Source organism: Vigna radiata, chromosome 10 (assembly GCF_000741045.1).
Source record: "Vigna radiata var. radiata cultivar VC1973A chromosome 10, Vradiata_ver6, whole genome shotgun sequence".
NCBI classification, from domain to species: Eukaryota; Viridiplantae; Streptophyta; class Magnoliopsida; order Fabales; family Fabaceae; genus Vigna; species Vigna radiata.
The window spans coordinates 11,345,047-11,367,559 of NC_028360.1; the positions used below are offsets into that span (position 1 = coordinate 11,345,047).

Below are 22,513 nucleotides of genomic sequence, written 5' to 3' on the forward strand. Positions count from 1 at the left end.
AATCTTGTCTTACAAATAATTTTTGTAAGATTATGTTAAGCTTAATAACACCATTAAAATGTGGTGTAAGATGAGGGTTCCAAAACCTGCAAAATGCAAAGTAGTTTAACATAGTAAAATTCACATCAGAAAGTTAGGACTATTGGTCCCCCCCAAGTGGGCCATCTCTTCTCTTTGATGGGTTTGGATGAGAAATCTTGTTGAATCACCCGTAGAGAGTTTTCCAAGTTCAACAAACTGGACCCACTTTCAACTTCTACGTCGTTTGCATTATGTGACTCTTTAACTACTGAAAATCTTTATCCAACTGCAACGATCGTGACTCAAATTATCAGATTCTGTACTTTTTGATCCTGAATTTATCAATAAGAAAAGGAGAGGTGTTTGATCACGACAAACGAGAGCATTAGTCAGTAGCTCCCATTTACTTCATGACAAAATAGCTTTAAGAAACAAAACAAAAGCATTAAGTCAAGGTAGTGGCCTAGTAGAGAAGTTTTTTCCACTCTTATGCCTTAGCAGTACAATTATGTTATGCATATAGGTTGATGGAATTGATTATGGTGAGAACTCAGATGAGTTTTTTAGTTCCCTAAGAGGGAAAAATACAGCAACAACTACCAGGCTCAGCGATTCCTTGGAGTGGCATCAAAGACACACTTCTGGATCTTCTTCACCCAAATAACAAGTCTTGTTTTCCCTCCTTGAGAAAGTAAATGGAACAAAAAGAAAAACAGATTTTAAGGAGAGAAAAGTTTCATTGATGTCTTGAGAACTTAGAAACTACCGAGTCTTGTTTTTTTTGAGACTCAACATGAGGTTCATGTTCATCATTACCTTGTTGTTCTTATCATTGCAAAGAGCCAACATTTTGGCTGTGACTACCGCGTGGAATGCAGTAGGAAATGAAAATCAAATCAAGAAAACCTCAGGGGATGGTGACAATGAAAACAAGGAAACTCCTAGACTTGAAAACTTCGGAACTTTGCTTGGACTCAAGTCACCCAACAGGTTTCATACAAGAAGGTCATGCTATAGCGTTTTTTACTCTGACTTTGTCTCCCTCTCGGCTTCTCTGTCATCCAAAACCCAAGCTGAGGCTCCGAATTCGGAGCTCCACGTGCCTCCCGGTTCCTATCACTCACATAGAAGCATGCCACTTCCCAAGATTCAACAACAAGATAGAGGTAACACAAATAGAACAACACTAGTGGCTGCTGTTGGTGGAGTTGCTACCTTAATCTGTGCACTTGGGTGTGTCTGTGTTTGCAAGAGATTTGGAAATCAGAAATGGAAGCCCAATAGGACAATGCCACTCTTTAGCAAACACGGAAGAACAGGAGATACGTGCCATAATTCATCAAGCAATGTGAGTTTAAACTTTGATCCTGATTTTCTTTCCTTGAAACAAACTTATGGGACACAAAGCAGCACTTCAAGCCGTAGTTCCCTAAAACGTGCAATTAATGAGGAGAAAATGTTGAATCGAGAAGAACATGACAATGCCAGCTCTGGCAGTTCTTCCACCAAGGAAACTCTATCTGTTCACGAGGATTTGGAATATGATGGTGGCAAAGCTTCCTCTGCAGAAAGAACTGTCCCTGAAGAATGTCATTCATCATCAGATTTCGAAAGTTTTCATTCATGTGTTGAAACAGAACCACTGTTTCTTTCTCCTGGAAATTTAATTTCTGCGGCAACTCAATTTCCTTGTTCTTCTCACGGTTCAACTTCAAAGGTAGAATCTAACCAATCACCATCCATACCAAAAGACGAAGAGCAAAAGAGGAGTGAAACTTCTCAACCTAGCATTCCTCCCCCGCCAAGTCCACCTCCGTTTTTGAAAGGAAACATGAACAGTGTGATCAAAACCCCACCTTCTCAACAACTGCCAAAACTCAAACCACTTCACTGGGACAAAGTAAGAGCCACGCCAGATCGAACAATGGTGTGGGATACGCTTCGAACAAATTCGTTTGAGTAAGCTCTTTCTCAAAATTAGCAAGTAATATGTCTTGTATCTGTATTTAGTTTCACCGTTTGAGAAAATGATGAATTTAACCAGGTTGGATGAGGAAATGATCGAGTCACTCTTTGGCTACAATTTACAGAATTCAACAAAGAACAACGAAACAATAAGTAAAACCCTCTCCCCTAAGGAGCATGTACTTGAGCCCAAACGGCTGCAAAATATAGCAATACTCTCTAAAGCTCTAAATATCACGGCAGAAGAAGTGTGTGAAGCTCTAATACTAGGTAAAGGATCCTACTTTATAAACATGTATAATAATTTAGGCTTTGACCCCCAAAGTTTTAACAAACAGCATGCATGCACCTTTACATCTACACCCATATGCCACGGATAAAATTAATGATGCCGAGTGAAAAGTCTTATAAAGTAGTGAAATAAATGCAGGGAAGGGTTTGTCTCTGCAACAACTGGAGGCACTGGTAAAAATGGTACCAACGAAAGAAGAAGAGGATAAGCTATTGAACTACAAAGGAAGTATCAATGAACTTGGGTTCGCTGAAAATTTCGTGAGAGTAATGCTTAGCATACCATTTGCTTTTCAACGAGTGGAAGCCATGCTGTACAGAGAAACTTTCGAAGATGAAGTTAATCACATCAGTAACTCTTTCAAAATGCTAGAGGTAGCACCAAAATAATCAAGACCCTTTATTGCAATCTTCTTTAATATTACAAAGAATCAGGAAACTATGAAGCCATGTTTGTCTTACTTAAAAAAAATTTAACCATTGTGTTTTTTATGAGACCAGGAAGCATGCAAGGAACTAAGGTCAAGCAAGTTCTTCTTGAAATTGCTGGAAGCAGTGCTGAAAACAGGAAACCGCATGAACGTGGGGACAACAAGGGGAGGTGCTAGAGCTTTCAAACTCGATGCCCTTCTCAAGCTTGCCGATGTTAAAGGAACAGATGGTAAAACCACCCTGCTCCATTTCTTTGTTCAGGAGATAGTTCGCTCAGAAGGAACCAAAGCTTCAAAGAGCATCATGGGACAGAAGAGTGAAAAGAGAACGGAGGAAGAAGATTATATAAGAATGGGACTAAAACTTGTGTCTGGTCTTAGTGCTGAGTTATGCAATGTCAAAAAGACTGCGACAATTGACTTAAACGTGCTTGCAAGTTCTGTCTCGAACTTATCAAGTGGGTTGGCTAACATACAGAAGCTAGTAAAAGGGTTGTTGTGTGAAGATGAAAAAAACAAGAGCTTTGTGATTTCTATGAAGTTGTTCCTGAATTATGCAGAAAGAAAGGTGCAAGAGTTGCATGGAGATGAAGCTAGAGTGATGGGTCGGGTAAAAGAAGTAACTGAGTATTTTCATGGGGATGTTAGTGACGAAGAATCGAATCCACTTCAAATATTTGTAATAGTAAGGGACTTTCTGGGTATGGTAAATAATGTGTGCAATGAGCTTAAAAGGTCTATCAAATCCCCTCGCACTATTTGGATTTAGTAGAAAGCTTTCTCTTTCTTGTGTGTTTATATGCGTTCGTATCATTGGCTAATGTAAACCTTATGTTTGTGAAAGAGTAACACTTTATAAATGATTTCATCCATTTTAAATTTCATTTTTTACTTTTTTTTTATGTTTTCTTTTTTCATAATTTTAGTTTTTTAAGATTTACTATTTCTTTTTATTGATGACATCACATTAATATATAAACCTTATTTAACATATAAATTACCTGTGAAAAATGCATTAAATATATAAATTAAATAAAACTATTGTCAGAAATTATAGATGGAACGATATATAATCTCTTTTCCAATCTAATCGCTTAACCGTCACATGAATGAAGGCTTTGATAGAATCAAAGTAGCCTTAAAATCTCCAGGGCAAGATCGGAGTGCGTAACATTTATAGTATGATTGCAGTTTATATACAACGTCCCTCTTGTTTGGCTCAGTTATCAGAATTCCAAAAGGAAATAGCTTTTTTCTTTGTTTCTCGTTTTCCCTCCAAATGAACAGTTTGGTTGGTAATTCAGACCAGGCAACAATGGAGGAGGCCACTTCCAAAGGCGTCGCCGGAAGAAGAGGCGTGAGAAAGAAAGCCGTTTCCAAATCTATAAAAGCCGGTCTCCAATTTCCGGTGGGCCGTGTCACTCGATATTTAAAGAAAGGTCGTTACTCCCGTCGATTAGGCGCCGGCGCTCCGATCTACCTTGCCGCTGTCCTCGAGTACCTCGCCGCTGAGGTAAATACTCAACGATTTATGTTTACCTCATAAAAATTGAAATGAATTAGTTGTTATTTAGAACATTTCAATGGAAATTTTACAATGTAGGTGTTAGAATTGGCTGGGAATGCCGCACGTGATAACAAGAAAAATAGGATCATCCCTCGTCACGTACTTCTGGCTGTGAGAAATGATGATGAATTGGGAAAACTTCTTCAAGGTGTGACAATACCAAGCGGTGGAGTGTTGCCTAATATTAATCCAGTTCTGTTGGCGAAGAAAAATACGTCTACTCCTGATGGAAAGCACCCTACTCCTACATCGCCTATGAAGACATAGATGATTGGTTCATTTTGTAAATCTTATTGGTAGATCTTTTAATTTTATTTAGGCTGAATTTTTTATTTAGTTCAGGAGAAATTTGATCGCCATTTGCCTAACATATGGTCTTTTACTTTTGGTGTCTTTCATGTTTTGGATATGATAATGGTTTAAATGTAGTCCTGTATTGAATTAAATCATTCATGAAAGAAGCTTTTTGTTACCTTAAGTAATAAAGATTACCTAATTAGTGCAATTGAAGCATTATTTGTAACGTATGAACGGAAGTTACGAAACAGAAAATTTGAGCGTGGATGGTTTATGCGACGTGGCTCTTGTTGGGCCATAGTAGTTTGGGCCATGGACGTTTGGGCCTTCCCTTGAGTTGGGGGCCTGTATTTATTGTTACCGAAGGTTTGAGTTTGTCTTTTTTAATTTTGTCCTAAGTGTTTTTTACTTTGTGAATTTGCCTTGCGAAGGGTGTGGTGATAACGACGGTATAGCCTGTCATGAGTGGCATTCTGGTATGAGTGTTATTTTGTGTTTGGTATTTATCTGTTTGAATCGTGACTATTGAAGTTAAAATTTCTGAATGGAAGATGAATTGTATGTGGGCAGAGAAGGTTTGGGCTCTTCAGAACTGCGGCGATTGCAGGTTTTGGTTCTGCTGTCCTGTGCTGCAGTGCTGATGATCGTTTTAGTGAGTGCCTAACCTTTTATTATCCACATACGACCTAACCTTTTATCATCCATATACGATCGTTCTACATTCAGGAGCACAGTGAGGAGGAGAAGGTTTTTTTAAGTACTCCCTATGTAGTTCTATGAAACAAACAATAATTTAGTTCTAATAGGGTCCTTAATTTCACTTTATTTACGGTTTTCTAGTTCCTACTATTTCATAACTTTTTTCGAGGTTGTTACCTTCATGTGGGATAAGCTCGCTGAATCTATTTAACAGATAGAAGTAGCTAAATTGAATTACTTTACTTAATCTTTAAAGTATTAAATTATTACAAGGTATCTATCAGGACCTTATTTCTGCCAACATAATCTACGTAATCTCGGAGGTAATAATTATGATTGTGAACAATATTTCTGTTTAATCATTAGTGGAGTAGTGGGTTGCTAAGTGAATTGAAAGAAAATGTCGTTTTATTATTTAGATGGAAGTAACATTGATGTTCTGCTAATGTGGCTTCAACATCAAATTCAGGAGCATCCGTTGCAGTTCGAGTTCCTGGGCCATCACCGGATTCCCTATGGTTGACATGTCCAACGCTGTTTGATTCTCAATGTTTACTTTTTTCCCATAAATCTGGTTCGTCTGGTTCGTTCTTATTTTGCTTTTGAACTTGGTATATGCACAAATTTTTATGAGATGTCTGAATTATATATATAACTGAAAACATGTAGGAATTGATGCTCTTTATTCTTATAGAGTCGGTCCCCTTCCTTCGTCTGATGTATCTGGGATTGTTGATGATAAGTCCAAGCCAAGTGATTATTTTGGTAGAGATACTATTGCAAATGCAGCTGCAAAAGTTGCGCCTGCTGTTGTTAATATTTCAACTCATCAAGGTATCTGTCTGGATATCTTTCAAACTTGAACTTTTGAATTATGTCCTCTGAGTTGACTTTTGAATTTCACCACGCAGATTTCTATGGTATTGTTAGCGGGAAGAGTATAGGATCGGGAACAATCATCAACAAGGATGGAACAATCTTGACATCTGCTCATGTTGTGGTTGATTTTATGGGTACAAGAGGTTCCGCCAAAGGGAAGGTTTGTCTACGTGCCAGGGCATATTTCTCAAACCTGTAAAATGTTGGTAGATTTGATATTGTTTTCCATGATGCAAAATGAAATGTGATACCTGTCGAAGTTGGATATTTTTCAAACACATCTCAAATGTATTAAGAGGAAATATAGGCATTTTTAGGATGAAGTTACTTGGCTTATTAAAATACTTTTACCTTCATATTGTTTTAGACTATTAATATGCAGACTTTTTGTGTATATATTACCTTTCTATTCTCGTAAGTTTTAGTCTCCAGGGAGACATATCTAAATAATCATGACTCTGGAGTCTAGACATTCGTGTCTGGGTCTTACAAGTTTCATTAATGGGGATCTTAATATATCAATTATACTATAGATTGAAGTCACATTGCAAGATGGAAGAAAATTTGAGGGGAAAGTGGTGAATGCTGACCTGCATTCAGATATTGCTATTGTGAAGATCAACTCTGAAACACCACTGCCGGAAGCTAAACTTGGTTCGTCAAGTAGGCTACGTCCTGGAGATTGGGTAATAGCCTTGGGCTGTCCACATTCTCTTCAGAATACTGTCACCGCTGGAATTGTAAGGTACGAAGAAAAAATTCAGATTCAGGCGAAACAGTTGTCTCTTTGTATTAAGCCATTGAAAATTTGTTTTAGGTTATGCAATTTCACATGATATATAGATTATGGAAGCTGTAAGAGACTCCTGATTGTCTTTTGAACTAAAGAAATTAATTTTTTATGATATTTTGTTTAGTTGTGTTGACCGCAAAAGTAGTGATTTGGGATTCAGTGGCATGCCGAGAGAGTATTTACAAACCGATTGTGCGATTAATATGGTAAGTCTTCCTCTTTTTCTCTCTTTGATTTTTGCATGTGGTGTAATCATTGAATAATAACATGAATATCTGATCACTCTGATTGTATGTTTTCATCTGCTTCTGCGGTATAGGGAAGTTCTGGAGGTCCTCTTGTCAACATGGATGGAGAAATTATTGGGGTGAACATGATGAAATTGGCTGCAGCTGATGGGCTGGGTTTTTCTGTACCAATTGATTCTGTGTCTAAAATTATAGAGCACTTCAAGAGAAGTGGGTATGTTTTAGGTTTTCATTTATATTATTATGAGTGTCATTCAAAAATGATGTTTTACTCGTCTGAGAAGAAGTTGATTTACTTGGAAAAATCTTTTATTTTTTCACATTTTAAAAATTGATATTCCATAAACAAATATGGATTAAATATATTATTTTGTCAATCATAATTTTGTAGTTGAGTTGAACTTTTGCATATTATAGATTAAATCAATAAGTTTTATTTAACGTTTGTTCAGGAGAGTAATACGGCCTTGGCTTGGGCTAAAGATGCTTGATCTCAATGAGATGATTATTGCGCAGCTTAAAAAGCAAGATGCTTCATTCCCTAATGTCAGTAAGGGCATTCTTGTGCCAATGGTATGTGGCTAACTGATTCTTTTGGATATCTACTTCTGTGGTCCTTCGGGTTCTTGTGTCTTTTTTAGTCTTTCAATGGGCCGGATACTGTTAGGTTAGTGGAATGCAATATGTTCAAAGACACTTTTTTCATACACGGTTGGATTCATCCACAAGGATTTGATGGATGGGTGTGCGGACATGGTAGGCATTGGGGCTGATGGTCCAACATGTTAAACATAAAGTTCATTGGCATTTTTTCTTTTGGGAGAGTTCAGCTTTACTAAGAACTAATAGTGTTTTGTCATAGTTCACGTGGCCACAAGCTTATCACTTGTACCAGGCTGCTTATTTTAGCAATGACTCCCTGTATTTAGTTTGTGGTTTCAAATTAAGGGATGGATGTTGAGAGAAAGGTCAGGTGGAATTTGTGTATTAGTGAAAGAAATTAAATAGTACATTGTCAAACTAGAAAATTGAGACACTAAAATGAGAGGACCTTCGGATTCTTACAATGTTAATGTAGAAAATGATGGAGAGACTACAAGATCATACTTGTGATGAGACAATAATATGAAATATCTGTAGTTATCCTTATGATTTGATTCTTTTTGTGGGATAACATGTTTTGTACTCGACTCAAGCATTAAAATACTTGAAATCAGCTATTTGTCTGAAGGACCTTTCAATGCTTTTTACTAGGTAACTCCTAGATCTCCTGGAGAGCGTGCTGGGTTCTGTCCTGGTGATGTTGTCATTGAATTTGATGGGAAACCTGTGGAAAGAGTAAAGGAGGTAATGATATATATATATATATATATATATATATATATAATGTAATTATTTAAATTTTTGTTTTAATATTGTTATTGACCAAAACTGGTTTGTTGTATGTTGGGAGTCCTGTAATGAAAGTGTTGGTTGAGTTTAAACTTATTTGGTTAGTTTAAATGAATAAGTTGGTATGAACTTAAAATGAGATGAATATAATGTCACAGCGTGTGTATTGTGTAAGATATTGCGGAGGAGTAAGTAGTGCTACTGGTGTGGGAATTCTTGAGTATTAAAAAATCACTTGAATTTATTATTGATTATCACAGGTTATTGAAATATTAGGCGACAAAGTTGGGGTACCCATAAAGGTTGTAGTAAAAAGAAAGGGTGATAAATTGGTGACTTTAAGTGTGATTCCTGAAGAAGCCAATCTCGATATCTAGAAGAATGAAGATTGTAATTACGTAGTGTTTCTACTATTTTGGTGTTTCTCACCAACCGTACCCCTGTTTTTTTTTTTTTTTCTTTTAATTTTGTGATGTGTCTGTGATGTTGAATTTGAGGCCATTTTTGTGGTTTGTTTCATTGAAAGTTCCTTGATTCCATTTTTTTATTGGTACTTTATTTTATGAAATAAAAATGAGAGTAGATATTTGATGATAAAAAAGAAATATTAAAATAGATTGTCATATTTAAAAAATTATAGTTATTAATGGTGTAGCTTAAATCTTCAACAGAAAAGAGGAAATAAATATTATACATAAAATAAAATAAATTAGGGATTAGACAGTCATTTAATTTCATACCTCAAATAGAGGAACATATTCAATATAATCAAGAATCACTTTTTTAAGTCTATAGTTGGAAAGCGTCCAAATTTTTCGTCTACAAGATATCTTATTTAAGAAATTCAACACAGTATAATATGCGTTAAAAGAAATGTAATCATATGTCATAGTAAAAGATTCATAAACACTAACATGCAACAAAAGTTGCATCGCTGCACCGTAATAAAACGCACTTTCTCACCATTGTATAAAATTTTCATCACCTATTCGTTCTGTGTCGTTTCTTCTTATTTTTTTAAAAAGAAAAATAGGAAAAAACGAAATCCAAACCTGAGGACCTGACATTAACCAACGAATTATATACTTATTATTCGGGATAATAAATACTTGTGAGTACAAAATTTTTATCGTAAATTTTATTTCGCAAATATCTGTATGCACATATATTTTTTCCATCCTTATATGTATGTTTCGTCCTCTGAAAGAAATTAGTTGGAGTGGTGATTATTTGGCAACTGACAATGCTCTGTTGGTGGCAAAATTCAAGAATATGAAAAAAATAAAGGAAAAAGAGAAAGTAGGGAGATGGAAGAAGATGAATAGTGTTTATCAATAAATTTTATCGGTAGTAATTATTGTTGGACATTAATGGCAAATTTTACTAACAGATTTTTTTTGTTGATAATTATCGACATAATAAGAATTTTGTCGATAAAATTTACTGATGAAAATTTTACCAACGAATTTTTGTCGTCGTTAAACCGTGAGTAACAGTGATGAAAATATGTTTGTAACTACTGATAGAATTTTCTGTCAATAAAATCTATCGATAATTATTGACAAAAAATTCTATTGATAAAATCTCTCGATAGACACCACATCTTTTTCCTCCTCCCTCATTTGTTTTCTTCCATTATTTTTTTAATTTCATCTTCAGTTTTCCATCAATCCAATACTCATGGTCTCAATCAACACAAATGCCTAATAGAACCAATTCAAATTCTTCATTTTTCATTATTATTAACACTTTCTTCTAATTACAACACACCCAACACTCACACAACAAATTATTACATACTTTCACACGAAAAAAAATTACAATAAATGTGACGAATTAGGTGTGAAGAAAAACTATTACATACTTATTGCATCTCGGACCAACATAGACCCATTGACCATTGTTAACACAAAATTGTCTATGTGCCTAAACGCTTTCATGTTTTGAGCTTTAATCAAATAACATTAAAACGAGATAATAATATGAAAACAATTTAGGGTGAAAACAAAAGACTTAGAATGTAAACCCCTAACACAGAAAACCTACACAAAACTTAGAACTTGAATCCCCAACATAGAAAAGCTTAAGAAAATACTTAGGTTCTTATGAAATAGAAAAACATCTAGGTCAAAACACCCAGACACAAGGCTAAACGCAAGTGTGCCCAAAACGTCTAAGAGAGTTAGAGTTAAACGTTTGATGCTTATCATACCTGAAAAAAGTATTCAACTTAGCTCTAGAAAAACAAAACAATCGAGACGATGTCTCTGAGAAAACACATTAAAAGACTAAAAGATTAAAATACAAGAGAAAGTTTAAACAGGTTAAACGTTCTCTGTCTATGAAGAGATAAAAACATAACAAACGTTTACTTCACTAAACGATATCATGAGCTTAAATAATACTTCGTCCAACAATGAAGTCCTTATAAAAAGCTTGGTATCTTTAGAGAAAAGAACTCAAATGTAAAATGCTACCTAACGGTAGGAAATAAAAAAAGACTTTGTTGTTCTGAGAAGGTTTAATCATTTCGGAGGTCCCTATTTCTGCAAATTCGTATCAATTGGGTCCTCGTATTTTAAAAGTTCTCAATTAGATCCCTATTTTGGTAAAATTGAGTCAATAATGTCCTTGTCATTAAGTGGGCTGAATGGCGTTAAAAATTCTATATCGTGGCTTGCTGACTGAGAATTTTTAATTACGTGACACAGTGTGGTGGAATTTATTTTATTTTAAATTTTAAATAAAATCCCAATTTCAAAGAAATTACCTCTCTCACTCTCTCTCCGGTGCCATGGAATCCAGTAGCCCCCAAAGTTTTTTTCTCTTCCTCCTCCTTCGATCTTCCGGTCGACGGATAATTTCCCCGTTGAACTCACAATGGCCGGATAAAGATGGGAGGGTATGCTGGACATGGTTGAACATTGGCTTAGTCCTCATCCACCCTGAACATTGGGACTGGGCAAAAATAACTGAACTGCACTGTACTATAGTTAAATGTACTATGTTATACTAAAAAAAATTGATCCATTTTACTATAACTTAAATATACTGTTTTATGGTTCAGTTTTTAAAAATTGAACTTAAGAAATTTTTGGTTCAGTTAACTATAGTTAATTGTAATGTGTTTTAAGCCCATTCTTCTCATGCATCACTCCCTCTCATCTTCCTCCCACATTTCAAGAAAGACACTTGTATATACCATTAAATCTCAATATAACATTCATTAAAACACATTAATAATACATATTTAAAATTTGAAATACTCATGTATTAAATTGAATGCGTGTAAAGTCTTATCATATATTATAATTAATAACTCTTACTTCAGTGATAGAATTTCCCATTACATAATTAATTATTATTATTCTCTAAATACTTTTCTAAATATTTCACCACACATTAAATTTTTAAAGTCATTATTTCAAAATTATTTATTTTTAAAAGTTCGCTCATACACAATTTTATTGTTTCAACGTTATCTTTCATAAGGCAAAATATTTTTTTATGTTATTTATAATAACAAAAAAGTTAACATCCAGAATAAATAAGAATAATATTAATTATATATTAATAATAAAGTTATTAAATAAAATTTTAATCTAAATTAAATTAAATATTACTAGGTGTTAATATTTATTTTACATTTATAATAAAATTCTCATGCAATCCTCTAAAGACCAATAAAAAAGAAGAAAAAAAATAGCCTAATAAGCAAAAAATTGTATAGCTTAAGTGACTTTTTAAGTTTTTAAGAAAACAATTTTGAAAAAATGTCATTTGTTTGAACGAAAATATAATTAAAAAAACATAGTTTTGATATTTATTCATGAGTAGAAATATCCTTAATGCTTAATGTAAGACCCGAGAAAATGTAGAGTTTATAAATAAGTCTTAAATATGTTTTACTAAAATCTACGTGAGTTTACAAGGTATTGTGTAGTTCAGTTGGTGTGCAAGTCTTTAGAAGAACATAAAGTTCTATATTATTTATTTATTTTGTTGATATAAATGTAACACTTGTTATCGTCTTATTGTTAAATTTGTGATGTGTTATATTTTAGTATGATGTGTTGGCTTGTTGATAAAAATATTTATTTAGGATTGAATGTAAGAGAGTTCAGATCTTAGAGAGAGATTCATGTGAAACATTTGTTTGATTTTATTTATATTTTCTTAAAGGCAAGAATGTCCTTTCCATTTTGTAATTGAGGTGTGAAAGTTATAAATAAGGGTGTGGAAAATAAAGAAAAGTACTTTAAATAATATAAGTTGAAAATTAGAAGAAAAAAAAAGGTAAGAGATTATTTTGTTAAAACCATTTGAGATATTACAGGGAGCACTACCTAGGTGGTTTCTTTTAATTATGATATGATTTATTTAAAAAAAAAAATAAAAAGGAGGTTTATAAAAGGAAAGGAAAAGAGATTATGTTAAGAATGGAGTGAAAGAGAACACAGAGTATTGTAAATCAGAAACTTTCTTTGAAGAAGAGAAATCTTTTCTTTTAAAAGATACAGTAGAAGTGTGAAGACCTATTATTGATTGATGCTCTATAATTGGTTAAAATATGAGAAACTTACTTTTTCTATTGTATGGTGACTGTAGAAATTTACTTGAGTATCTTTTATAATTACTGAAGCTATCTTTTTTATATATGAAATTGATAAGTGGATGTTTACAATTTGATTGATTGTGTTCTTGAATGATTTTCGTGTCTCTGTACACACGTTATAATGATCTTCTTGTACAATTTACAATGAATCTTTTGGTTTCTTATATATACATATGGCTTAATACCTCAAATGGTCCTCTGATTTGTCAACTAATCTCATTTTGGTCCTCTAGTTTGCAACTGTCTCAATTTAATCACAATTTTTGAAAATTTGAACACATTGTATCATATCCGTTAAGTGGTAGCAGACGGCATTAAGTGTTGATGAGTTGTAATTTTAGTTTTTACCACGTGTCAATGTGAAATAAAATGGAATGTTAGCACCGACCTTCACGAGAGTTTTCTTGAATCTTTTAGTTTCTTAGAAATCAGGTTTCCGATTTGGGGTTGCATATAGGGTTTCGTTGGGGATTTTGGGGTTTCTCTTTTCTGCAGCTTTGTGCGAACTTACGGTGTTCTAATGACAGCGGCGTCACAAAGGCTGACGACCGGTCCCAATTTGAGGGTTGTCTCCGCGCTGGATCTGATCCGCAAAGATGAAGGATTCCACAGGGGTGTTGAAGGCGTTGGTGGCTGGCTTCGTGGCTTAAGGACGGAGGCTTTAATCTTCTCCTCCTCTTGATTTTGCGATTTAGGGTCTAGGCTGTTCGTCAACTGTGGGGATTTATGTGTGGATGAACTGATTTTCTTCTGCGATTAGTGCCCTCAAATTTGGGGCTTTAATAACTCTCTGGCATACTTCTTCTGGTTAACCCTGCAATAGTATAAGCAAATTTCATTCCTATAAAATAGCTTAATCTACCTAGGTCTATCACTTCAAATTCAGTCTCCATGACTCTCTTAAATTCTTCTATATGAGTTGAGTTTGATCTTGTGATGAGCAACTTATCCACGTACAAACATATGATCCACCTGCTCTAATTCTTTTCTGTAAGTATCAGAAGATTTGTCGTTGGGATATCTAATCCCGCCATGCTTCAACCGTTTCTCTTTGACACCCTTATTCTTTCTTTGCTCCAATTTTTCTTTTTCTTTTTTTAATTTTGTGATGTTGAATTTGAGGCCATTTTTGTGGTTTGTTTCATTGAAAGTTCCTTGTCTCCATTTTTTTTATTGGCACTTTATTTTATGTTTAATTGAATTTAGTCCTTATACTTTGGGGCGATTTTGGTTTTAGTCCATCTTTCAAACTAAGGTACAATTTAGTCCTTCAACTTTAGAAAACTCTGGTTTTAGTCCTTTTTACCCAATTTTTTTAACTTTATTTGTTGTTTCAAGTACGTTTCATTATAGCATTTGGATTGTTTACACTGTTTGACACATTTTTGCTTCAATGTTAACTGAGAAACGCGTTTGAAACAGTAAATAAAGTTAAAAAAATTTGGTAAAAAGGACTAAAACCAGAGTTTTCTAAAGTTGAAGGACTAAATTGTACCTTAGTTTGAAAGAGTGACTAAAACCAAAATCGCCCCAAAGTATAAGGACTAAAAACATATTTGACCCTTAATTGAATTATCCTTTACTTAAAGGATGTCCATTTGCAATTTCAATTTTTTTTTATTTCGTCTTTTTTTTTTTGGAAGTTTTTAAATTTTTATCTTGTCAATAATTTGATAATCTCAAAATAAATGTTTTGGTAGTGTGTCATTATTTTGTCAATAATTTGATAGTCTTTAATTAAATGTTTTTTCTTATGCTGTTTGGCAGTGATGTCACATTGCAATTTACACTTTTAGTTTTATTATTATTCGCCAATGAAGTGATGTTCAAAATTTCGAACAAGAATTAGAAACAATGGTTTGCCAATTGGCGCATAAGCTATCAATTTACTATAATTTACTCATTTGAAATACATTTTTTTACACTTTTTAAAACAATGATTATGCCAGCATTAGTAGTACATCTTAAAAAATTTCAGGACAAAACATTTTAATTATAAGTTTAAACTGCATCTAAATTTATGAAATTAGTATTTATCACTCTGTAAAATGGAGAAAATCAATTAAACCATATATCTTCTGACGGGAGGAAAATATTACATTAAAGTCTATCTAAAAAAAATAGATTATTTGAAGGAATCATTAATTTTTTCAACTACAACAAATTTAGGTGACAATAGAAAACCTTCAAAGCTTAACATATGTAAAAATATATGCCACGAATGAAAAACAGAAAAGAAAGTCAGATTATCTAACCCATGCACAACAATATAATATTCTAATTTAAAAAAAAAAAAAGAATTCACATCATACAATATACACTAGTAAGTGCGAACATGCACCCCAATCCCAATCCCAAGAACCCTCAGAATGATATCGGAAAAGTTTAGAACTTGTAATACAGACAATATGTGCATTTACAAATTTTTGGAGCCCAAAATCTACAAATAAGCCCAATCAGCTCACTCGGCAAAACATGACCCCATTCCATAATTTTCTTGTGTATGTGTGAATGATTGAAGAGTAAATTTGGTCAGAGAGGATGGTAAGGCACATAGCCCAATAAGCCAGTCAAGTTAGTGACAACATCGCTGCATCTAGTCAAAAGGTGTATCATTTGCTGTGATATATCAACCGTGCTTGCAGTAGCTGATGCTGTGGCGTTAATAAAATTCGGACTGTTTCGGGGTGCCATTGCCAATTCAGAATTACGCAAATTATGTTGAGGGGGTTTCGAAAACTGTGTAGGAAGAGGAAGAATAGGCAACGGGGGTTGTAATGTCATCTTTTGAACATTCTTACTATTAAAATCCGTTGCAATAGATGGTGTGCCAGCATCAGCAAAGCTAGCATTGTTGGACTTGTTTCTATTACCCACCATTATTTGGTCTCCATTACTTTTTTCTTCCCCACCTAACATGAATTTTACACGAGGGTTTCCTTTACTACTACTTCCATTACCCGTGACCAGACCCGACTCATCACCTGTAGATTTCTTCAGGCACGACTTCAGCTGGATGGGCTGAGGAAGTGGTTGCATAGATGATGCTGATGTTGTTGCCAAGCGATGAACCACCGGGGGATCCTTCACCCGAGCTATGTCACTTCCACCATCATCTACCTTACCCTTTGCAGCTTCGGACACTTCCGGAGCAGGATCCCCAAATTCCCTAAGAAAACACCTCACACCCGCACTGCCAAATAAGGATTGATTTCCAAAAGAGTATTTATACGCAGCTTGTGCATCAGCCTTGTGCAAGAAAACAACTCGACAAGTTGATGAGTTCCAAAATTGACGGAAACCTGAAGGATCCATTGGGCCAAAGCGAGCAAACCTTGCCTTCAGCTCTGGAATAGACGGAAGTGTTGTTTCAGGAGGAAATTTGATCATCAACATTGTGGGCTCAACTGCCTTAGCTGGAGAGTTCCCTTTCTTGATCGTGTCTAGTTTCACTACCTTGGATGGAGCCTGGGAAAAGGTTTCCATGCCATCTTCTCGCCGGGCTTCAGAAGTTTTATGACTGGTCACTGCTTTTTCTGAAGCTAGAGCCTTTATATCTTTGATTTTCTTCAACCTCTTGGCAGCAATTTCCTCTTGCCGATCAGAGGGTGCCCTTTTCCGCCCTGCTTTTGTGGGCTCAGCAGCCCGAATGACATGTTTCACAGGTTTCACAATCGGTGAAGCTTTGACATACTCGTCAGGACTGTCAGATGTCCTGAGAGTTGTAGGAGATTTAGTGAGGCGGATTTCAGGAGTTTCAATCTCAGTTGGTGGGGATACAAACAAGCTTTTTCGGTAAACAAGAGACCTGAATCGCAGAAAGAACAGCTGAACAGCTCCAGGGATCTTTCTTTCAATGCCATAAAAAGGGTTCAAAGCTAGGGCCTGCAAATCACCCAAAAGTTGGGGCAAAGCCAAACTAGAATTTCCTATGGGCATCAAATTATCGGCATTAACATCCACCTTCACTTGTTCTGCAGGAAAATCCTCTTTAGAAGCCAAACCAACTGAGACAGCTTTTCCAGTTGATTTTACAGAAACTGATTTCCCAAATGTAGAATTTCTCTCTGGAAAGCCTAAGGTAGGATGAAAATTTAAGTCGGATTTCTTTTTCTTTTTGTTCTTTTCCTGCCCAACAGCAGAAGCTTCAGAATTCAACTCATCTGCAGGTCTCTTAAGACCTTTAATCTTCTTCACCACACTAATTTTGTGATGCTTTGCTTCAACTGGTGAACCATATACATTATGTTCGCTTTTAACTTGATGCATGTTATTTAATCCACCAGCACTCATCACGGGTCCCTGCTCTGTTTGGTTAAACTCTTCACATTGTCTTGACAATTTTGCATTCCCATCATGTATAGCATCAACAACTTTGTTCTCCATACCTGATGGTTGACACATGTCATCAGCTGTGCTTGGTACTACTGACTCCCCAGACAAATCAGACCTAACCATGCTTTTACTTGAAGCATTACCCAGTTCAAAGCTCTGCGTTTCTTTGTCAGATGAATCCTTTCCCTTGTCCAGAATAGCTTTTGCGTCTGAGGAAATGGAAAGGGATGTATGACCACATTCATCTGCTTGAACCTGACCCATTAAATCTTCTTTGGCCTCTGAAGTTGAAGCTGCAACATCATGACTGACGAATCCAGTGTCTTCTTTTTTTTCTAAATTATGAAGTGTCAAAGGAACAGCTGGACCCCTCTTCTGGAATAGATAACTATTTGCTGCATTAGATTTGTCCTCCGTGTAGGCTGATTGGACAAAATTATTTGGATCATCTCTTCGCTTAAGAAGGTATCTATCTTTCTTCAAAGCCTCCTTAACTTCAACAGATTTGCTATTCCCACCACCCAAAGCCTCTGCAATCACCAGTGGACCACTCAAAGGAGCTGAAAAAGAATTGAAAACAGAGAGAAAAAGTAGCATTAATGTTTCAAGTGACTTTGAGTTGCTCGAGACACAACAACAAACATCTTCAATCCACATAAACTAGCGTCCTTATGCAAGTGAGGGGATAAAATAAAAGAGATCGCACTGTGAAATTAAACTAATGGTCAAATTAAAAGGATAATAATAAAATCAGACAATCCAGTTATACTCAAGACATTATAGCAAGCTTCACCTTTCATGAAACTTTTTGCAAGGATACACAGAAAACTGAAATCACATTCACAAGGCTCTGTGAACACAAAAAGTTTGTATTAAAGTAATTAAGAATAATTGCAATAATAACAACTAAGGCTAACCCAACTAAGTGTGGGTCGATTACAAGGATCAAGTTATGCCACTGGGCCCTATGATGAAAATTTCAATAAAACCATTTATGCTGTTCGTTAGAGGGTTTTTCTTCTATATTACCCAATAAACTTAGATTAACAATTTTAGAATCTCATGTTTGTTTAAGTTGAAATAGTAACGAAACATATCTAGGAATTCTTTTTAATATTTCCCAACAAAACATGCAATTGGAGAGGGTGCAAATCCAAGATTACCACTTAGGTGGGGAGGTTTAAGATTCATCAAAAACTTATTTGAATTAATAATAAGCATACCAAAGGCATTTACAACATTCTGAAAAATCATGATTTGCAGGAAAGACAATTCCCAAGAATAAAACAATAGATTTTACATAACAAATGCTACTGTAGATTAAGGTCTAGGTTTCTCCATAAATTCATTATGGTCTTGATACAGTTTTTAATCTAATAATCTTCCATTGGATACTTTTCTTCCATTCCACTACAGCCCCTAGTAGTCTACTCGGTCACCAAAACCACCTTACTCTTAAGCAGGTTTCTGCCGTAATGCTCTTAATAGGAGCTACTCCAACTTCTCCAAATTACATTCTTATCAACCTTGTCTTCGTCATGAATGCCCACTCATTCACCTCGATATTCATCATAAACTAAACTACTTGTGTGTCTAACGATGATATATCCATCAAGAACATTAATCGATCATGTTTTTAGACAGTAAGCTATGTAAACTTTTGTCAGAGACTCAAACACAAAGAACAAATGTTTCAGCCACCAAGCACAAACATCAAAACGATTCAAACCTCTATTAGAGTGTTAACAAACGAGCTCCAGAGCAACAACAGTAAAAGACTTAACCAAAACCAAAACACATTTTATGCAATAAAGAATATCAGAGACTCATATCTTCCCTTCTGAGTCAAGTGCTTAAACATCTAAGAGTAGGTATAATAACGTACGAAGACGTGTACATTCCTAACAACACAACTACTTTATTCCAAAACCCAAAAACATAGAAAGATTTGGTCATCAAATTCATAGTCAGCAGACACAAACAACGCATAGACAAAGTTACTGAAATATATATCGCCATTAACCAATAAAAGTGAAAGGAATAACTATATATGTGTATATATACCTCTAGGAGTGTGCCTAACAATCCCAGGCTGATCGGTTTTATTATTCGGAGAATGAGTGGTTCGCACGGGATGTACACCAAAAGCTTGGGCATAAGTCTCATCAAACTGCTCAAACACCGCCTTCCGGTAAGCCGAAAGGGTAGCCTTATTGTTAATGAATCCAATGCTTCCGCGGCCACCATCATGTGGAGATATCGCCAATTGTTTCACAAATGCGAGGGTCTCACTCGGTTTAAAACTATCCCTCGCCTTCCTAATCTGGCCCTCAGAATACAACCCTCCAGGCTCATAATCTTCCACATCAACACAAAAATACCCTTCAACATTTATGGGTCTAAAATTATCAGCATTCCTACACCTACAAGACAACCCAAGCCCACGCCTCCTGCAGGCCTCATCAACCGCCTCCTCCACGGCCCTCAGAAACGTCCTCGAACTCGTCTGCTGCGATTTCTCCGCGAAATTGGCGTCGAACGGAATAAGCTCCTCCGGTTCGAACCAGCCGTAGCTGCTATCACCGAAGAACGCCACCAATACATGCCCCTCCCGCTTCAAGCGACGCACTGACGGGGACGCAAACGCCTCGTTGTAAACGTGCCCGGGCCACCACGGGTGAGACTTCACCTTCCCCCACACCATGTCACCAACCTCGAACCCAAGCCCTAGATCCCGCGACACATGCCTCTCAGCTGCCACGTACTCGTCGAATTCCGATAACAGAGATCCGCTGTCGAAACCGGGAAATTTATCGCCGTCATTTCCCCCCGTCAATCTATCGATGGTAGACGATGCGTCACCGTCAGAGGAAACCCTAACCCTAAACTCTTCCGTTGAAGAGTAGCCGAGTTTCTGGTCTCGCGAAACCCTAGGAGAATCCGCAACAGCCGGCGCATTGTCTTGAGAGTGCAAATCGGTCATTAGTGGCGTCGCTGTTGAAAGAGATGAGAAATTGAAGAAATGAAACCCTAGGAACGAACTCGGGCCAGGGTTAGAGGTTTCACTCGCAGACCACTGAGTGCGTGCTAACCCTAATTATAACAAACACAAATTGTTCTTCATTGCATTTCTGACTATTTCTTGGATTCAATCTTTGATTTTTCTTATCATCAACAGTTTAAACATAATTTATTACCCTAATATTGTGTTTGAAAAGTACACTAAGATTCAATGAATAGCTCTAGAGTTTCTAGTTATTTCAACTGGGAAGAAAAGCTTCTTCCTTTAAACTGATTGCTGGAAAGGGAATAAAGCAAAAAAAAAAATAAAAAGTAAAAAAAAATAAAAATTCTTAATATTAAGAATGCAAAATCCATTTTAGATTATTCTCTTTTAAAATCAATTGAACAAATAATATATTCTGTTGCTTTTCTTTTCATTTCCTCTACTTTTCAATTTTCATCTAATCATTTTCTTCCATTTCTTTCGTCTCCCTGTAAACTATGATAATTAGCAATTTCTTTCCATACTATTTCATACACAAAGAAATAAATTGTGTTGACTAGTTAAACTTAAAAAAACAAAAATAAAATTTTGTATGATTCTTTTACTTAAATTAATATAATTAGAAATTACTCTTACCCAAATCTTGAACTTAGACTTAGCTTAGATTTTGCGAACAGGTGACTATTCTGCTTTGATGATTTCTTTTAAGGTTCTTGTAAGAGAATTATGATGATTTCATCTAATAAGGTTCTTCTAAGATAATTATGATTTATTACATGAGACTGAAGTAAGTATTCTTGAAAGTCATTATTCTATTTACAGGATAAAAAATGACTATGAATATATATATTTTTATTAAAATAATACTTAACTAAGATAATAATAATAATTTAATAAATATTAATAGATTTGTAAATAACAACTAACCTACCAAACTAAAACATTTAATTATATTATATAAATATTGTAAAATTCTAAAAAATAGTATTCTATAAAAAAAATGATGATAGTTTAAAAATAGTGAGACTCGGTTATTTTAATATTAAATAGTTTAGTTTTAAATAGTCTTGTTATAAACATGTTTCATTATATTAAAACATATTATCTTTCTAGAAACCACTCTACCTTCTTTCTAAGAGTTTTGGCTCCTAAGTCGTCTATTTGACGATCAGAGGTGTCTAGACGATCCTTGCAACAAGGTCTACAAATCTACCTGATCAATTCACTATTTAGAACAAGTAAGCTTTTACCCTTTTTCTTTAGTATCTTTGGTTCATGATCATGTAAAGCAAAATCTATTTTACTTGGTTCTTGATTCAATTGAGGTTCTAAGGGTTCTCTTCAAACACAATCGGTGATTTGTAGATTGTTCCAAAAGTTCCTTACAGTGGAAGCAATGGTTAGGGGTTTCTATAGCGGTTGGAATTTTCTATGGTAAGAGAAGTTAGAACCTTTGTTTTACTTTGTGATTTTGTTAAAAGAATGTGTATCTCTATGTATTGTAGTTAAACTTTTAGAAATGTTTATGTTTGGTTATATGAGGATTTTATGAAATTGAGGATTTGATCATGCTTTGTTGACATGTTGGAATTGTATGTTTGTGATGTGTGAAACTGTATTGATTATATGTAATGAAGTTGTCCTAATTTTTGGAAATTGAATGCAAAGTGGTTGGATTAAAGAAATGTCTTTTGTTTAGGTTTTAAGGTCAAAAATAGGGATTTAGATGGATGAATTTTAAAGGTAGAGGTTGGAGTGATGAAGTAACTGGTTTAGTGTTGTTATGAGGTCATTTTGGACTTATTAGAAGTGTTAGATTGAAGAAAATCTGGTATGAAACAAGTAAGGGGATCAATGTTGAAGTTTGAGGTATATTTAATGTAAAAATAAGGTTTTAACTAGTGAGAATTGAAGGTAAGTAGTGGGGAATGTGTTTGACAATAAGGAATGTATTAAGAGACTATTTAGGACTT

The 22,513-nt window shown here is 35.0% G+C and overlaps 4 protein-coding genes across 4 annotated transcripts; 3 read left to right on the forward strand and 1 right to left on the reverse strand.

The window, feature by feature from the left end:
• The first annotated feature begins 492 nt into the window (after nucleotides 1-492).
• Nucleotides 493-3,548, forward strand: LOC106775034 (formin-like protein 11). The gene is made up of 4 exons (XM_014662061.2): nucleotides 493-1,980; nucleotides 2,066-2,256; nucleotides 2,417-2,652; nucleotides 2,779-3,548. Exons 1-4 carry the CDS (start codon nucleotides 815-817, stop codon nucleotides 3,475-3,477), a joined length of 2,292 nt encoding a protein of 763 aa, XP_014517547.1. The 5' UTR covers nucleotides 493-814; the 3' UTR covers nucleotides 3,478-3,548.
• A 219-nt stretch (nucleotides 3,549-3,767) lies between these two features.
• LOC106775035 (histone H2A-beta, sperm) lies at nucleotides 3,768-4,772 on the forward strand. Its single transcript, XM_014662062.2, has 2 exons — nucleotides 3,768-4,221; nucleotides 4,312-4,772. Exons 1-2 carry the CDS (start codon nucleotides 3,988-3,990, stop codon nucleotides 4,540-4,542), a joined length of 465 nt encoding a protein of 154 aa, XP_014517548.1. The 5' UTR covers nucleotides 3,768-3,987; the 3' UTR covers nucleotides 4,543-4,772.
• A 179-nt stretch (nucleotides 4,773-4,951) lies between these two features.
• Nucleotides 4,952-9,141, forward strand: LOC106775158 (putative protease Do-like 14). Its single transcript, XM_014662228.2, has 11 exons — nucleotides 4,952-5,048; nucleotides 5,143-5,224; nucleotides 5,741-5,845; nucleotides 5,941-6,105; nucleotides 6,183-6,310; nucleotides 6,684-6,895; nucleotides 7,068-7,149; nucleotides 7,263-7,405; nucleotides 7,644-7,764; nucleotides 8,446-8,538; nucleotides 8,844-9,141. Exons 1-11 carry the CDS (start codon nucleotides 5,034-5,036, stop codon nucleotides 8,958-8,960), a joined length of 1,263 nt encoding a protein of 420 aa, XP_014517714.1. The 5' UTR covers nucleotides 4,952-5,033; the 3' UTR covers nucleotides 8,961-9,141.
• Nucleotides 9,142-15,420: 6,279 nt separating this feature from the next.
• On the reverse strand, nucleotides 15,421-20,793 carry LOC106775873. The gene is made up of 2 exons (XM_014663103.2): nucleotides 19,598-20,793; nucleotides 15,421-18,093 (listed from the first exon to the last, which is right to left on the reverse strand). Exons 1-2 carry the CDS (start codon nucleotides 20,514-20,516, stop codon nucleotides 15,731-15,733), a joined length of 3,282 nt encoding a protein of 1,093 aa, XP_014518589.1. The 5' UTR covers nucleotides 20,517-20,793; the 3' UTR covers nucleotides 15,421-15,730.
• Between the last annotated feature and the right edge of the window lie 1,720 nt (nucleotides 20,794-22,513).

Bases quoted from the DNA above. Each gene is read 5' to 3' on its own strand.
- LOC106775034 (XM_014662061.2), top strand. From the start codon at position 815: ATGAGGTTCATGTTCATCATTACCTTGTTGTTCTTATCATTGCAAAGA. The intron at 1,981-2,065 runs GTAAGCTCTTTC...GAATTTAACCAG, and splicing joins CTTCGAACAAATTCGTTTGA to GTTGGATGAGGAAATGATCG. The intron at 2,257-2,416 runs GTAAAGGATCCT...AAATAAATGCAG, and splicing joins GTGTGAAGCTCTAATACTAG to GGAAGGGTTTGTCTCTGCAA.
- LOC106775035 (XM_014662062.2), top strand. From the start codon at position 3,988: ATGAACAGTTTGGTTGGTAATTCAGACCAGGCAACAATGGAGGAGGCC. The intron at 4,222-4,311 runs GTAAATACTCAA...TTTACAATGTAG, and splicing joins TCGAGTACCTCGCCGCTGAG to GTGTTAGAATTGGCTGGGAA.
- LOC106775158 (XM_014662228.2), top strand. The intron at 6,106-6,182 runs GTATCTGTCTGG...TTCACCACGCAG, and splicing joins TAATATTTCAACTCATCAAG to ATTTCTATGGTATTGTTAGC. The intron at 7,765-8,445 runs GTATGTGGCTAA...GCTTTTTACTAG, and splicing joins AGGGCATTCTTGTGCCAATG to GTAACTCCTAGATCTCCTGG.
- LOC106775873 (XM_014663103.2), bottom strand. From the start codon at position 20,516: ATGACCGATTTGCACTCTCAAGACAATGCGCCGGCTGTTGCGGATTCT. The intron at 18,094-19,597 runs GTATATATACAC...ATTCTTTTTCAG, and splicing joins TGTTAGGCACACTCCTAGAG to CTCCTTTGAGTGGTCCACTG.